Source organism: Chaetodon auriga, chromosome 10 (assembly GCF_051107435.1).
Source record: "Chaetodon auriga isolate fChaAug3 chromosome 10, fChaAug3.hap1, whole genome shotgun sequence".
In the NCBI taxonomy this organism is placed as follows: domain Eukaryota; kingdom Metazoa; phylum Chordata; class Actinopteri; order Chaetodontiformes; family Chaetodontidae; genus Chaetodon; species Chaetodon auriga.
The window spans coordinates 12,149,057-12,167,031 of record NC_135083.1 but is presented as its reverse complement, the minus strand read 5'-3'; the positions used below and the strand labels follow the sequence as shown (position 1 = coordinate 12,167,031).

Here is a 17,975-nt window from a genome sequence, read left to right as displayed (position 1 = left end):
GAATGATGCAACTTTATGAACTATCATAAGAGTACTTTTAACTTTGCATAATACAAGTTATATACCTCCACTATAGTTGCACAGAAGTACTGTACTTTGGCCTCTCCTCCTCCTCCTCCTCCTCCTCCTCCTCTTCCTTCCTCCATCCAAAAAGGGGAGAAAGGAGGCTGGCTTGTTAACTTTATGGGCTTGACCCCCCCGGCTCTCAGTCATTTCCTCGGTTTGGACTGCAGAGAGCACACACGGTGCCCTGACACGGTTTGCAGTGGCACACAGTGGTGGAGGAGCTGCAGCTGGGTGTCAGAGGACCACGGGGAAATACTGCAATAATCCCTAAATGTGATGAAAATATAGGACAACATTTTTCCAGGATAATCTGACGCACAGAGGGAGAAAAGAGCCTTCAACCTACTATTTTTGGAATTTGGAATTAATATCTTATTTCTATCCATAAGGTAGGGGAAATGGGTTATTCTATTATATGTACTATTCAGTCTTGTAATTGGCCTGGTGCAACTTTTTCATTTCCCCACCTAGGCTGATTTTATTTAACAATATAATTATATATAAATAAAATTTATGTGACATGTTGAAACTTAAACTGTAGTTATATCATAGTAATACAAATTCAGGTTCTAATAGCTATAAACGCTGCTGCTACATATGTACTTTCATCTTTATCCATTTGATTTACTTTGTTTAACTTTTTTATTTTCGCACTGATGTTGTTTGTATTTTACGCCACATAATCTGTCAAATGTTTATCAAATTTTTTTCCCCGCCTCACGATTATCATAAGAATATTATCGATATCATTGAGCCACATAATGCAGCTCCTGGCATCTTTATGCGCATCTGATGCTGTTAAGTTTTCCCTCCGCTCTCACTCTGGAATTACACTAGATGGCGCTACAAGTCTCCAAAGACTGCTCGGTGGCAGCTATCATTGGTGGATGAGATACTGATAAAGCAAAACTTTTCCACTCACCTTATCCTCAAATCAATGCGTCCTTATGCTCACATCAGACTGTAAATGTAAAGCAGGGCATTCGTAGCGGGTCTTTTACATCCACCCCTGCATCATCATTTAGGGAGAATAATTATAGTGAAACGTACCAATCAAGTCAACCCCTTCTGGTACACATGCCTGCGCTGCCCTCAAATTCAGCCTCTACGCTCGCATGCTGTGTCCAGATTGAAATGCGTTGAGAGAGCTGTGGCCTGCGAAACTTTATTTGGTGGGAGGATTATTATAGCTTGCTCCTTTCCTCGCTGTGTTTTATTTTGTCGCATAATAGGATACAGATAAACATACAGTTCTTTATGGAAAGACCTCTTCCCCGTCTGTGGCCCCATTCTGTCTTGTGCTGTTGGCTTCAGGTCCAGCAGTGCTTAACTACCACGTATGAGCCATTTGTAGGTCTGCCATTGGATTTAACTGAGTCACCTTACTGTACAAAGACAGTGTTTGAGTGTGGAGTCAATGGTCAGACAGTCAAACTGAGAGTCTAAATCAGTGTTTCCTGACCTCCCAGCCCACCTGCCTATTAGCCAGTCTGTGGGTTGACCACTTTTCACCTGCAAGTCCGTTCCGCCTGTCTGTCCATCCACCTGCCTGTCTCAACATCGGTGTTTTGGATCAAATCCACACTTCTCCTATAGCTCCATACTGGACCCGCAGACGGCTGAGCTCTTTCTACCCTCATTGATCGGCTTCAGTTTGATGCCAATTCAGCGGTTAACTGTTCCCTGACTCTTGCACTTTTTAATTCAAGTCAGAGTTCAAGTCGACCTCTGGAAATGTTTCATTTTCCATGTTTTGACAGTAAAACTTGCTGATTGTTCCATTTTGGTTTTTTGAAAAAGCAGCCATTGTTTACAGTCTCTATTCATAGCCCACTTATAACTGGCAAAAACTCTGGAATACTCCGCATACTTTGAATGAGGCTCATCTGCCCACAGGCATCCTCAGGTCAGTCGTCTCCCTGCTGTTGTCTGATTCTGCTCTTTTTTGTTCTTCTGTATTACTCTGCTCTCTGTTCCTCTCTGGTTAGGCCTTGTCTCTGCAGCGTTGAGCAGCTTGCCACCACATCCAAGCTTGGCGGCTACAGAGAAGCTGCCAAACTGTTCCTTTTTTTAGGGATAGCAGTCACCAAATTACAGCCGCTGGGGCAGTTAACTCCACCCGAACGCTCCTACTGGACCCGCCTAGCTCTAACTTCTACTGTCTGAAGAGTACATGAATTTGGGTTGTGTGTGTGTGCGTGCGTGTGCATGTGTGTGTGTGTGTGTGTGTGTTCGAATGCATGGAGTGGTGAGGGAGGTCAACCAAATGACCAGATCATTTTGTAGGTGGACTTTAGATTTGAGACCAAAATAGGTGGTTCACATATGTGTGTGTGTATACATGTGCGAATGTGTTTGGGCCAGCCTGCATGCCCACAAGCAAACATTTGTGTGAGTTTTACATTTGTGTTTTTTTTTAGGTGTCAGAGTTTATTGCAGCTTGGATCCTGCTCAGAATAACATGATGGGTTGGGCAAAAATACAATACTCTTACTGAAAACAAACGAATATCCCATGGAGCAACGCCTGCCAAAATTAGATTTATTCTCTGCAACACAATACTAAGCCATGTAAAATATTTTGTGCTCCGTCAGCACTGTGATCACTTTGAGCCACCATGTGATGTTAATCGCCACTGAGTGTTGACGTGGCGGCAGCAAATATACCAACAGTGTGGCGCCAGCTGGCACTTTTGGTAAGCTCTCTGCCCCACCTTAACTCTGCTCACACGACTGCCAACACAATGTAAGGAGCAGAGCTGATGTTCTCCTGAATACGAATACAAAGATAAAATGAGCCAGCAGTTCACGTCTTGATTGATATTGTGAGGCTTAATGGATTTTGGCATCTCCAGCTTTGAGGTTTCATGGTGGTGCCAACATGCTGAAGACACAGACAAGAGCAGCATAAAACGTGCAGTAATAAAAGGGGTTGTGTGCATATAAAATGGATGATTTTACAGTCGCAGCAATTAAAACTTTCTCTGTGGAGGAAAGGTGGCATCAATTCATACGAGTCAAGAGAAAATGGGGGTGGTGCATCTGACTGGGTGGGAGGTAACAGTGATTGCCTTTCTCTCAACTGCAGTCATGGGAGACCAAACATTGGTGTATCTTGAGGAAATGATTATTCTTGGCTACACACAGAGAGCATATAGCTTAAATGTTTGTTTAGCTTGACAAGGGCAAAGGCTGCCTTGTGGGAACTCTGGCCACATCAAAGTAATTGTGGTGGATGTGATGGCTGACAAGTACCCAGCACTTGATGGATTGTGCATATAGGAAATGTAAATCTAATCTCAGACACTGGGTGTGGGAAACTCAAACAACTGGTACACTTGTTGGGTGGATTGTTCACCAGATGGTGCTTTCAGCGACACCGCTGTGTTTTATTATCAGCCAGCATCTATCCATCACTAAACCCTTTCTCATGTCTTCTCTGTTGCTCTGTCTCAGTCCGTAATCCTATTTACATCTTTCAAATCCAATAGTAAACCACTGGAATTCGTATCTTCATAAAAGTCTCTCTCCTCTGGGGCCTGTTATGACAGCTTCAATCACCTTTAGAGGTTCAGACTCTCTTATTGTGTGTGTGTGTGTGTGTGTGTGTGTGTGTGTGTGTGTGTGTGTGTGCGAGAGAGAGAGAGAGAGACAGAGAAAGAGATTTACTTACTGGGCATGAGCCGACACACCTTTACACCAACAGGGAATTTCCTCCTGTTTCTTCTCTTTGTCTTTGATTGAAGGAAAATAATCATTGCTGCAGAAGAGAGAGAAGCCTCCATCTTGTTAAATGTTTCTGGGGGGGAGGATGAGCTCGACTGTATGGCCGAAAGTATGTGGACACCTGAACATTACACCCAAATGTGATTTGGCCATCGCATTTCGAAAGCACGGGCATTAATCTGCTTCCATAACAGCCTCCCCTTGTCTGAGTGGAGCTTTTTATTCTTAGAAGATTTTTGAACCTGGCTGCAGGGAGTTCTGTTTGCGGGGGTCGGAGGATCTGATCTGAACTAGGAGACATAGCTTTAACAATGAAAACCAAAAAAAAGGCATGCATTTTCACGAATATTGTCCACATACTTTTTGGTCATATAGTGCAGCCAAGACATTTCTGCAAACTGCTTTGTCTGTGATGTAAGTGTTGATTAGACACTTCCCTGTATCTTTTGCAGGTTCAGCTCTCACATCCTTCTCTCCACATACAACTCCCACTCTTTCTTTCTGTCTGTCTCCTTCATAATTGTCATTCTACTCCTATACCCCCCCAACACACACAAACACACACACACACACACACACACACACACACACCACAGCACCTCGGAGACAAACACAGCGAGCGAGACGAGAATAGCTGCCCATCCATCCATCCATTAAACCACTCTTGGCCTTTGGATGGGAGGAGAGCCGAGGCAATAACAATTAAGACTGAAGCCTTTGGTTTGTTTCTGTCCCACACCGGATGTTTGAAGGCTCACAGCTTAACTGTAGGGAGAGAAGAGGAATTCATACACACACCAGGGCCAGATTAAAATGGTTATTACAGCCAGTGAGGCTGCTCGATTGTGGGATGTACTTTAGCCTTATCGTCATGTTGTGTTTATAGTAGCCTTACACGTCATTCCCGGATGATGATAGACTGTTCTTGTTCCTGTCTCCCTTTTTTTCACTCCTCCATTATTCCCAACACCTCTGTCTGCAGATCTCCATCAACTACCACATCTCGACAAATGGCTGACAAATCATTGGTTTGACAGATGAAAAATGGCTCCACAGATGAGAGCATGGGTGCCACAGTTCTTGATTTACGATATATACTTGGTCTATCCCACAATGTTGCAAAGCACAAGTTGCAGAAATTGTAGGTGTATAAATAAGTGTGGTGGTGTCTTCTCTGTGCATCCCAGCTCTTTTCTGTGTTGCGTGTCATTGTGTGATACTGACCATATATGCCCTCATTATGTCCTCTTGGCTGCATTCTTCTGGCCAAGCCAAGGCCAGTGGTGTTTTTTCTTTTCTGCAAAATGGTATAATTTGGCAGCTATTTTTATTGCAGGGAGCAGACTGCAGGGGCCAGTTATTCATGCCTCCAAGTCAGGTCCACATCATGCACAGGCTCTTTGTTTTACTGATTTTAATGTCCCTAAACAATGCTTTTATTTCTTTGAATGGAGCAAAAACGCTCTCCAGTTGCAGGGGATTGCATAAGCAACTTTAACAGACTGAAAATGGATCTTTTTTTTTTTTTTTTCTCATGCACAGTCCTGAATAATTCAGGACTCAAAACTCAGCTTGAATTTTAGGTGATGGATAGTCGCTAAGTGCTGATGTGTTGTTAATTCATCGGCCACACGCGGTGATGTACGTACCTCTGACCACATTCTTCTTTGTGGAGTGTTTTTGTTAAGGCTCTACTTTTGCAATTTAAAAGATCAGTATCCGTTTAGAGAACATTTTTTTTCACCAAGTGTGGAATGAAAGGCATTTCCGCAACATTAAAAAGCCCTTTAAACCCCACTCGCAAGCTTTATTATTGCAGTCTCTCTTTTAAGCCATTCAAAGTTGTTTAAAATGTTGAAAGGGAACGGCCAGTGCGTCTAAAAATATCCTGGGACATTAGGTGAAAAAGGCCGGGTGAAGATCAAGCAAGGTCGCGTTTAGTAGAATAGGTTTGAGGCAAGTCAGCAGCAAACAGAGCGAAAATACACGTTAGTTAAATGTTACTGTCACGTCTGACATCTCCCGAACACACTGTCCAAAATTTCACCCCAATACATTCTGGTGGAAATAAATGATGCGCATCTTCTTCTGTCAGCCTCTCTCTGAACTCTCACTCCTTTTGATTGTTATGTCATTCCTCCCTCTCCCACTCTTAACCTCCTCTCCCCGCTCCTTCCTTTCATCCATCTCTTGGCCCGATAGTGCTGACAGCCAAACTTTGCCTCTTGCTTCCAGTTAAATTGCGATCGTGTTGCAACAGGATTCTTAAACTTCCCTGGAAAGTCAATTTGCATGCTAACCGTTGGCATCACTTTCCAGCTGTAGGATTACAGAGCTGGGGATCAGAGGAGGAATTAACACGACGCGGTTAGAGATTATAGGGTTTTAGGTCACCCAAGGGTCCAATTCTAGGCTTCACTTCATAGGATTAGCTTCAGGTTAAGGGTCACGATTTCCTGCTCTAAGGATCAATTGGCCTGGTAATAATTAGTTTTTCTAGGAATTATATTTTCGGTTGAATGGGAGGGTTGGCTGCGCTGAAGTGTGAGGTCAGTGCAGACAGGATAAAGGAAGGAAACAAACGCAGACACGCACATGCTCACATGTCTGGTGACCTCAATTAGCAGTGTGTGTCTGTGTGTCTGTGTGTGTGTGTGTACAGCTGTGACATCATGGAGTCTGTGTTTCATGACATGCGGACGCACACAGACACATGTACATGCACACCCAGTTTCCCCTCTAAGTGAATGGTGGCTTTGTTTGACTGCTCGGTTGCAGGAATAAAGTTTTCCACCTCTGAGGTGATGTCCTCTAGACTATCTGATTGGCCAGTGAGAAGAGACTTACACTCCTAGGAAAGGACTCAGTGTGCAGGAAGCAGACAGTGACATTTTGTCACTGTGGTTTAAGTGACTTTCTTTCCCAGAGTCGATTCCTGGCGAGTTTCCCAGGGGGGAATGAGTCCATTTCTCCTCACCAGCCTGCAGCTCCTGGCCTGCCTGTGAGGTGTGGTATAAACAGCAGCGCTTTGTAATTAAGGATAAGCAGACCATTTCATAATATTTCAATGTCCATTTATTACTGGCCATTACCCTTAGCTATGAATTTAAAACCTTCGTGCACATGGCTGGATTTACCTATTAGGGATGCCTGGGGCAAGGGTTTGCTGTTCGGCCCCTGCTGACGGCCCCCACCACACACACATGCATGCAAGCACACACCGACACACACACACACACACACCACTTCCCTCTCTGTGGATTGTGTATGAACTCTGTCACCCACATATTCTCATTAAGTCCAGTGCACACAGCAGGCTATACATGGCAGCATCATTTCTTGTCCTGAAACCAACCAGTACCTCTGTGCTGGAATAATTCTACTTCAGGCCTCATTTAAAGAAATGTAAGATTTATACTTTAATTTAGTTGAAAGATCACTTCTGACAGAGCACTTATGTTTGATTCAAAAAAGCTGAGCATAAAACGCCTTTCTTAGGTACTTGTACCTGTGATCTACAAATCTGAAATCAACTGAAATTGACAGCACCTGCTTTGTGATTTCCCCCTATAAAATGCCAGCTCAAATGAGGGTTTAGTCAGGAATATCCACGAACCAAAAGAGAACAACAAACTTTTTGGGGAAATGAGATCACAATGATGGTCAAGGCGACTAAAGCCAGGCTACACGTATTATTCAGTGGACTAAATACAGTAGTGGGTTGACAAACAAAGCCAAACGCGCAGCCTTGGAGTGTGTCGCCAATGCACCGAACAAAGTGGGGCAGAAAAACAAAACTGTGGTTAGGATTAAAAAGAAATGGTCTGACCTTAAACTACAAGCGAAAAAAAAAAAAAAGAATAGCCACGCGTAACTGCAGCATTAAGGTGAAGGGAGGGGAGCCTGGCATGCCTGAGCTCTCCCAAATGAACCAATGCATCACTGCAATCAGTGGAGAAAGTGATTATTGTTCATGAACCTCAGGCAAAGTTCAACACATGCTCGGACTTATATGAGTGCCAAGCTGCAATATCTCTACATAGCCACAAGGAAAGTCACTTACGCCAAGTCTAGACTTTGCTTAGAGGGAAGATAAGTTCCACGTCAAAGATTTTATAAATAACTACTTATATGTGGCCTTTGCATTCTGAACTATAATAAGAAATTCACAATTAATCAGTGATCAAATATCAACAGATACCAGCTGAATCCACACACTTATGGGCATATTTCCATCTAATCTCACTGATATAAATGGGGCGGACAAAAAATTAGAAACACCTCTCTGTATGCAATTCAATAGCACCAAAATGATAATTAAGCTGAATCGATACCTGTCTTAAAATATATATATATATATATATATATTACAACCTTTTGAATGTAGGATTCATTGTAGGGCTGCTGGATTAGACTGCATTAGTTCCAGCTTGTTGTTGAGTGTATCCATTCATGCACAATAAAACTGACTCTGCACTCCTCCCCTCTTCTGTTTTCTCAGGTGTGTAAGCTAAAGATGTTGCCACATTGCTCCCTCCTGCTGTTGCTATGCATGGTGCAGCTGCTCTCCTCCTCCTCGGCCCTGCCCTTTGAGCAGAGAGGCTTCTGGGATTTTGCCATGGACAGCATGGACAGCGGCGGGATAATGACGATGATGAGGGACGAGGAAGAAGGCTCGGCGGTAGACGAGATCCTCCCCCCTGACATACCCATGTGCCCCTTCGGCTGCCACTGTCAGCTGCGGGTCGTCCAGTGTTCTGACCTCGGTCAGTGAGAGTGTGTGAAACAACAGAGAGAGAGAGATGCATGTCTGTGATGCTTCGTCATCATTTGTAAGTGTGTGTCAAGAGGCTCAGAAAGGAAAGCAAATGAGCTGAATGACAGAGTGAGTGAGCGTGGCCCGAGCCTTGCATGACTTTCATAGCTCCAGAGAATAAAGCCCCCCCTTTGGTGTATTATCTAAGAGAGGAATGTCTTTCTCGCAGATAATGCTGGTGTATTTTGACAAGGAGAGGCATGTCTTTGAGGGATTTTATGTTCCAGACTTTGTTGTAGATGCTGGGTGGGAAAGAAAGGGAGAGCGACAGTCTGAGCAGAAAAGGAGAAAAGACTAAAGGAAGGGGGAAGAGAAAATAAAAAGGACGGAAAGGGAGAGAGAGGGAGGCAGAGAGAGAGACACAGTAGTGGACAAAAACAGGGACACTTTGATGGGAGGAGATGAAAAGTTTATAATTTCCTCACTGTCTTTAAGGAGCTGTTTTATGTTGTTTTTGGGATGCGGAAAGGATGTTTAATGTAAAGCCAAAACAGCAGGGGAGGACGGAGGGAAGGATGGGTTAGTTTAAAGAGATTTAAAGATGGAGGAGATGATTAAAAGGAAAGGACGATGGAGAGATAAAAGTTATGTTTATGTGCACCGCTGAGGCGTTTTTGAATAGAAATAAGGACGTGAGGATTATGAATATTCACTTACGAGTTCCACTAGCAAAACATGCAAACAGAAAAGGACACAAAAACATTCAGCTATTTCTTGACACATCAACAAAAGCTTAAAATATGATTTCCATGATGCTTTTACAGTCTGGCTTAATTTTAGTCATGTTTCCATATAAGCACACACTACAGTTTCATGACTGTGGATATTATAAGTGCATGCTATTCTTCCTCTGTCTACTCTTAAAGGACCAAAGGAACTGAATTCAGCCTTACTTGTGGATATAAAGATTCCTCACGTTATACTGGCTATATAACTCTAATAAGCTGTCTGTGTTTAGACATAATGGTTTCGTCGAATCATCATTTTACAAGCTCTATATATTTACTGTCCCCGGCCTTTCTGCAGCGGGTAAATATGGAAGCGTATAATTTCCGAGATGTCAAGTGCTTATTTAGAGCAGATGTATTTTGGCGGTGGCGTCTGTCTCCTCTCTGTGTGCATCCCAGCATGATGTCGGCTGTTTGCGCTGAGGGGCGCTGGGGTTTGAGAGGGTGCTAGTTTTGTCAGTTTGTGGTAAAGGCTTTGAGATTTGTGGTAGATATGGTTGAAGTACTGTGGTTTGGGGTTTAGAGGGTTAAGAGATTCAGTTAATCAGCGTGTCGGTGAAAGTTTTCTCAGGTCTGTTTATCGTGTCTGTTAGGTTTGATGCAGGCATACAAATTTGAAGGTTTCCAGTTGGCAGGATGCATGTCGAAAGCTGCAGGTGTTGACTGGAAGGTAAATATTTCCTACCACATGAATGCACCCGGGAACACTCTGCACTTTTGGAGTCAGGTTGCTCTCACAGCAGCTGTAATAACTTTATTACATTTGAGGAAAGTAAATCATAGAGACAGAGTTGGTTTATAATTTAAACTTTCATCCACGGCTTTAATGAATTTATCTTTGCTCCCTGAAGCTTGAGTTCTTGGATGAGGCTGCGCTATAAAGTTCCACATCTCTCAGCGAGGACGTGAAGACGTGGTTTGAGCGGAATGCCAGAGGGAGCTGCTGAGGGTTTGATCCTGTGTGGTGACATGGAGGGTGTGGCACAGTACAGCCAAAGCCATATATCTAAACTTAACTCTAGATGGACAGCTCTGGGTAAAGGCCTGTGGGTCAGATGTGGTTGGTGGCAAACTGGATCCCAGTGGGACAGCTGGCGCTTTCTCACCAGCAGGTCTGGTTGCATCATGGTCATGGTCCAGATGAGGTCGGGCCTGGTCGGGATTCGCTTACCGTGGGCTGTCTGCGCCACTGACCACATCTGATACACTTGTCCACGTGGCCCTGTGATGTGGTCTTGTCAATGACCACTGGTTGCCATGTTTGTACGTGTGCTGAGTCATTTTTCCAGAGAGATCCCTGTGTGGAATAATGCAGGTGTATTTCCTAACACTGTCCACTTGTAACCCATTCTTAGCACTGCATGGATTTATTGCTTGGTAAACAATACTCATAAGCAACACTAACCGTAACAGCTTTTGGTACTTACGCTTGTCACTGAGGGTGTTAACTAGCACTTAGCAGGTGTTTCTGTCACAAAGAAACCAAAATGAAAACACCCATGTTTCCAAATGGGATGACAGCCTCACCACTCACACATTAACACACACAGCTTGTATTTCTGTGTGTGTGTGTGTGTCAGGGTTGTGCCCGTCTCCCTTTCATTTCATGTGTGATTTTGATCATTTAAGTCACATCCTTTGTAACTTCTGTCAAATGGAAACCAGACGGAAAACATCTGGTGTCCCCATCTGCTGTGAGGGGAATTTGCGTGTGTGTGTGTGTGAGAGAGAGAGAGTGTGTGTATGAATGTCGGTTTGTCAGTGACAAACCAGTAATGTTGGTTATGTGCTGCTTTGACGTCTCTGTGTGACCTCCATGCTTGTGTCTATGTCCACCTCTCATTAAAATAATAGACAAGGAGGCCCAAAGTGCTCATTTGAGATTGTGTGGGAGTGTGATTGGGTGAATTTTGGGGCCTGATGGAGGTTTTAAAACACGCAGTGACTATTTATTTTCCAAGGTCTATGTCTGACTAAGATATCCTAAGAGCTTGCCCATTGAAAACAAACTGGTTTTTAGGGTGTTGGTTCACAGTCATCCATGGAAGCATTTAATGGAGTGTGATTCCCCTCTGTGTTTTTATTGGTCTTGTCCTCAGGTCTGACCGAGGTGCCAAAGAATATTCCTCGGGACACCAAGTTCCTGGACCTGCAGAACAACCATATCACTGAGCTCAAAGAGAATGACTTCAAAGGCCTCACTAACTTATATGTAAGAGACACACAGTCTGGTCACAGTCATAATGTCCCACTCAGCATTAGCTCAGCACCTCTCAAGAATGTGTAACCGGCTCAGCTCAGCTTGTATTGGCTTCGGCGGTGTGAAATATCATTATGACCCTCCGTCTCCTCGGAGATTTAGAGGTTCATTTCCTTTCTTTTTCGCCCTCCACCGCCCTTCGCTCTGAGAGCTTTAATTGTATTAAGTTTGAGCCCAAACCAAATGGGAGTATGCTCACATCCTTGCCTCTCTTAGGAAAATGGCTTTGCTCACTCCTGACCCGCATTCAAAAGCGCTGACCAAGAGCAATATTAAGTCTGGCAGCGTAGGAAACTCCAAACATGACATTATACAATGACATCTCTATTAAGGTCTGTTTACCTCAGCCTACATCTGTCTCCATCCTTCAGCCAGTACAGGTGAGGAGACTGTCTGCTAAGGTGATGGACTGCTGTGAACTGTTTTCATTCACACATGCAAACACAAGCTCTATTGCATTTATTATTTTATGTATTATTTTAGCTTTCTTTCTTTTAATTTTCCTGCTACTGAGGTTTTCACACAAATCAAATAAAGTGCTTCTCCGTGATTTTCCTTTCTTTCTTTTTTTGTTAGGGTCTGTCTCTGAGGAATAACCACATTTCTAGAGTCCACCCCAGAGCATTTTTACCTCTGAAGCACATGCAGAAGCTCTACTTCTCCAAGAATCTGCTGACGACTATCCCCAAGAACTTGCCTGCCTCTCTGGTTGAGTTGAGGATCCACGAGAACCGCATCAAGAAGGTGGCAGATGGAGCCTTCGCAGGACTGGGCAGCATGAACTGCATAGGTCAGAAACACTGATGACTTCAACAAATTTAGGCTATATTCGGTGGTGCTCACCACTGTATTTACCACTGTATAGCAAAGGCATTGGATTAAAGAGACTGAAATTCATTTCATGCCGCAAATATTCCCTTCATCTTGCAGAAATGGGAGCAAACCCCCTCCACAACAGTGGTTTTGAGCCTGGAGCTTTCAAGGGACTGAAACTGAATTATCTGCGTATATCAGAGGCCAAACTGACTGGGGTGCCAAAAGGTAACAATTCATCTGTGTGGCTTACATGGTTACAGTGGATGCATCACACAGTTTGAGGCTATGTTTACAGGAACAGTTCACCATTGTGAAAAAAATACTGAATGAGAAAATTGAGACCACTTTCATGTCTGTATGCTAAATATGAAGCCAGCAGCTCATTACCATAACACAAAGAGTACAAACAAGGGGAAAAAGCTAAACTGGTGGCTTTTCCAAAGGGAAAAAGAAAACACCCACCAGAAGCTCTCTAATGGTGTTTGTTTTAAGCTGCGATGAAGGATTTTTACATATAAATGAACATCCATTACATTCAAGGCCTCGCCCAGAAAGGTCACACAATGCTGATATCAGTGCTCGGTAAATCTCTGTGTTTGGCAGCATTTTTAAATCTGCTGTCTGTGGCTGCTTCTTCCATTAACCAGCAGAGATTGGTTTGCAAGAGCTAAACAGGCGAGCAAGTGCAGCAAACAACTGCATGCAGACATTAGTTATAACAGCGCCTTCTGTTGTCCAGGCAGTTCAAAACTTGCATTTTGATTTCTGTACTGTATAGCAAACTTAAACTGATCTGAAAGAACTGGTAAACCCAGGAAAAACATAATGCATGCTGTTCTATAGAAAATGTACGGTTCTGTTGAAGTGAATGTTACTACTCTTAATGGGACACCAGCTGAAACAGCATCCTTGTATAACTCCCTTGGTCTGTGGCTTAATGACAAGCTGTGCTTTATCTGTCATGGACTATGATAATTTGCATGCATCCTCCTGCCTCCACCCTTAAAACTCTTGATGCAGTCTGTCGTTCCACCCTTAGGTTCATAAGTTGGGGTGGATTTACAACTCATCATTGTTTATTATATGAGAAAGCTGGGTGGCAGTCGTTGGCAGTGAGAAGAACATAGCACTGCATTCTATTTATTTACATCACATTTCTGGACTGAGTATATTGTGTGTATTTTTAACTCTACATCATGTTCGTACTGCACTGAGTCCCAAAACTATCTGGTCCTTGAAAATCAATATATTAATACTGAGGTTAGGAAACTGGCTTTTAAATATCATGCTCAACAAAAGTGGAACAATTTACAGAAACATGCAAAATTAGACAGGTTGCTTGATTGCCAGTGACTCCCAAAATGACATATATGACCACTGAAGACAACCAGTGATAGACGTACCACACCTTCGCTTTCACATGGTTAACATTGTGAAACGGTCGCCATTTGCTCTGGTTAAAATTGAACCAGTTCTTTGGTTTAGACAACAAAACTAAATGGAACAGGACAAAACTCCCCGCTGAGTGAGCCTTAAAGGTATTGTATCTGTCTCTCAGACCTCCCAGAGAGTCTCCATGAGCTTCATCTGGACCACAACGAGATCCAGGCTGTGGAACTGGAGGACCTGAGCCGCTACAAAAACCTGTACAGGTATCTTTCACACTTCCTCATCAAATTCATTTCAAACCATAACTAATTCCTTGCTCCATGATGGATTTGCTTGTGATTTTTAAAAAACTCAGGATCGAAACTTTTCATGTACCTTATGGTTGGTGTCTCTGAGTCTGCCTTTTTCACAGCAGACATTTTGACTTGACTCTAATCTGTCTTTCCTCTCTACACACTTATAATGTCCAATGTGGTTATTTATGATCATATGAGTATTGCCAGGCTGCTGCAGCCCTAATTCTCACCCGGTTTAAAAGTACACAATTCAAGAATTTTTGAATTTAGAAATGCAACATTCAAACTTTGCCCCTCCTCACTGGCTCAGCGCCACCTGGAGCGTACGGTTACGATATGGCAAGTGTACAGACCCACATGCTTTGACTCAGATAAGGAGATGGGAGTAGGACAGAGGTTTAAATAGTTTAATAGTCTTTTCTCAATCAATGTAAGAGAATCATTCCATAAAGCAGACAAGCAGGTCAGAGGTATCAAGTCCAAAAGAGAATCCAGTTCCAGGTCCGAAAGGGAATCCAAGCAAGGCAGAGTGGCAGGGCGAGGGCTGGAGAATGTGTCTAGTCATGCAGTCCAGAGCGATGTGTGACCGTGGCTGACCTGCGCCTGGCAACAGTCTTAGGAGACTGGCAGGTACTTGTTGGGAGGTCTTCCCTTAAGCACAGATGGGACAAGCTTCTACATACTCTCAGGTGTCTGACCCATCCCAGGCCACCAGAAGTGTTGCTGGAGGAGTTGTAGGATCCTGGTGGTTCCGGGGTGGCAGGCAAACTTGTGGCCCCATTGCAGTACCTGGGACAAAACAGAAACAGGGACAAAAAAAGGCGGTTCGAAGGACCATTACCCGGGTCTGGCTGAAACTGCTGCACCTTTCTTACCACCTCCTCAATCTCCCAGAACACTGTGGCCACAAACCACAATGCAAGGAAGACTGACTTGGGCTCAGAGCAGGACTCATCCAGAGTCTGTTGTTGGGACAGGGCGTCAGGTTTCACACTCTTGGATTCGGGGTGATAGGTGAGCGTGAAGTTGAAACAACTGAAGAACAAGGACCACCATGCCTGATGGGAGTTGAGTCTCTTCACGGACTGGATACATGAGGGATTCTTGTGGTCCATCCAAACAACAAGGGGTTGTTCTGAACCCGAAAACCAGTGACACCACTCCTCTTGCGGCATCTTCACTGCCAGAAGTTCTTTGTCCCCGACATTGTCGTTCCATTGCGCTAGTGATACATTTTTTGAGAAGAAGGCACACGGGTGGAGTTTTTGGTCCACACCCAAGTGTTTGGATAACACCACCCCTACGTCGGTGTCATATGCCTTCACCTCCTCCACAAATTCAAGGGCTGGATCTGGTTTAATTAGGAACGGGGGAAGAGGTGAACAATCCCTTTAATTTGGAGAAGGTGGCGTCGACAGAATGAGACGGAAAACACAGGAGCACACAAGGCAAAAGGGAGGGAACCTGCAGATCCCCAAACGTACTGCTTGTATGTACACTGCAAGCTACTATTGTAGGAACATTACATTTATTCTAAAGGACAAGCCAATACTTTAGCAAGGTAACAAAGCTAACTGCTGGCACATACCTGTCCAACAAAAAACAGGCCTACTCAGTGTCACTCTTCATCACCATCCTCTCCTTCAGCGCTCACCAGCGGGAGAAAGCCAACCCCAGATTCACTTTCATTTTGGAACGAGCTTGGTGTTTCGCCTTGATATATTTACGTTTTTGTCTGACATTTTCGTAGCTCCCTCTTGGATGCGTTCTGTTCAGTGTCTGGCACCGGGTCCTTACCTTTTTATACAGTCCGGATGTCACACCCTGCATGCTGTTATTGGCTTGGGGATACACACCCACTGCCCAAAGGTTGCAGCAAACGTCACAGCCACAGGAAAATAATAATGAAATAAGAAAAGACAGGCAGAGGACATGGTCTCTGCAGACACTTACACCACCACACACAGCTAGTAGGCCATAAGTGATGACTGACGGGCATGTTTTTCAGGACAATCCTGCATAGTATACCTTAGTATCCAGTGATATTTATCAGGGAATTTGCAGTTCACACAAGTAAAACACTTAAGCTAAATGTACCATGCAGCTGCCTAATTTCTGATTTGATCTGCCTATTTCACATCTCTCCCCCGGTCTCACTTTTTCCAGGTTGGGCCTTGGTTTTAACCATATCCGTAACATAGAGAACGGCAGTCTGTCCTACCTCCCCAGACTGAGAGAGCTACATCTGGACCACAACCGCCTCACTCGTGTTCCCAGAGGCCTCCCTGATATGAAATACCTGCAGGTGAGTCTAACATGCTCACATTTTGTCTGCCATCTGATGTTGAATGTTTCAACAATGCTCCACTCACCCTTTATCATGCCACTTGTACTTTCTAGGTGGTGTACCTCCATTCCAACAACATCAACAAGGTGGGTGTGGATGACTTTTGCCCTCGAGGATTTGGGATGAAGAGGACATTCTATAACGGCATCAGCCTGTTTTCTAACCCTGTCAACTACTGGGAGGTGCAACCGGCCACATTCCGCTGTGTCAGCGACCGGCTGGCCATTCAGTTTGGCAACTACAAAAAGTAAAGACAGGGGGATACTGAGAGGTGGAGAGAGTGAGGGGAAGGGGATGGAGGAGGAGCAGATAATTTAAATAACGAAAAAAACCTGAGAGATGGCAGGAGTTATTTGAGATTATTATTATTAATATTATTATTATTATTAGTGTTTTTGGAGAGGATGAATGATGGAGAAGATGGGCAATAAACTGATGTAATAGAAAGAGAAGTGAAAAATACAATCACATAACTTGAAGGGAGTGGAAAGCAAAGCCCTTACAGTACTTCACCTGAGTTTTTTGCATTTTTGAATTTAAGGTTCTGAAAGTTTTGCCATCTGAAATGGATGAAACAGAGGAGACTGTCTGAGAAGAATGTTTTCCCCCCAACCTAAATCCATGAAAAATGCGTACTGAAAACTTGTGAAGCATTTCATTCCATATTTTTTACAAAGTAGTGCTAATTGTGATAGAAGTCATTTTTGTCTTATTAACATTTTTAAGATTACAAGTAAAGAAATAGAAAAGCAATGCATTATAGATTTTTTTATATATATATATACATAAAAAGGTGCTCTGTATGACTTTCTGTGTGTGCTGATTTGGCAGATACATCACATTGTCCCTGTTTCATCGGTCCGAAGCCATTTGGCCCTCAACTCTGTGATTTAATTATACTGTATTAATAAACAACTAGTTACGGATTTGGGTCTATTTTCCACGATTTACAGACACAAAAGCAATTGCACAAAAAGTAGAAACTATTATTCAAGTTAAGCAATTCAAAAACATTTGTGTATATACAGTATCATGGCAGTTGATTTTCAGAGCTCAACATTTTTGTTATTGACCAGAGATAATTGAACCACCAGCCTGCCTGTGTGACAAGTCTATTCTGTGCCTTAACTAATATGCTGTCTGTATGATACTTTAATACAGTATTCCTTGAGGGGACGCTGAGGTAGTGGGGGTTTGCCCCAGTTTGAGAAAACACACATCCGCTTTGCTTTGAGACAATGAAGGCAGTGTGTTTACATAGTGCTACAAACAATAGTAGTGTTAATGCATTTTTTGCACAGTTTTTCTGTTATGCTTTATCTGCTTCAGGGTTATTGGAGGGTTAGTCTGTTTGCGTTGGTAGACCTATGTGGAACTACTCTTGCCATAAGTATTCTGTCCTGTTTCTGTTCTGTAATCTGACAAGCTACTGCTGCATGTGAATAAAGACATTTTTAGCCTGCTGCACAAAGCCAGAGAACAACTGATGCCCCTGGGTTGGATGCTGTGTGAGAAATAAAGGAGAAATATCA

The 17,975-nt window shown here is 43.5% G+C and overlaps 1 protein-coding gene across 1 annotated transcript; it reads left to right on the top strand.

Moving 5' to 3' along the window:
* The first annotated feature begins 238 nt into the window (after positions 1 to 238).
* bgnb (biglycan b) lies at positions 239 to 17,975 on the top strand. The gene is made up of 8 exons (XM_076740579.1): positions 239 to 455; positions 8,293 to 8,557; positions 11,435 to 11,547; positions 12,172 to 12,385; positions 12,526 to 12,636; positions 13,970 to 14,063; positions 16,263 to 16,401; positions 16,497 to 17,975. The coding sequence occupies exons 2-8, from the start codon at positions 8,308 to 8,310 to the stop codon at positions 16,692 to 16,694; spliced, it is 1,119 nt and encodes a 372-aa protein (XP_076596694.1). The 5' UTR covers positions 239 to 455; positions 8,293 to 8,307; the 3' UTR covers positions 16,695 to 17,975.

Excerpts from the sequence above, each read along its gene's own strand:
- bgnb (XM_076740579.1), top strand. The coding sequence starts at position 8,308 with ATGTTGCCACATTGCTCCCTCCTGCTGTTGCTATGCATGGTGCAGCTG. Across the intron at positions 11,548-12,171 it reads AAGGCCTCACTAACTTATAT|GGTCTGTCTCTGAGGAATAA; the intron begins GTAAGAGACACA and ends TTTTTTTGTTAG. Across the intron at positions 12,386-12,525 it reads GGGCAGCATGAACTGCATAG|AAATGGGAGCAAACCCCCTC; the intron begins GTCAGAAACACT and ends TTCATCTTGCAG.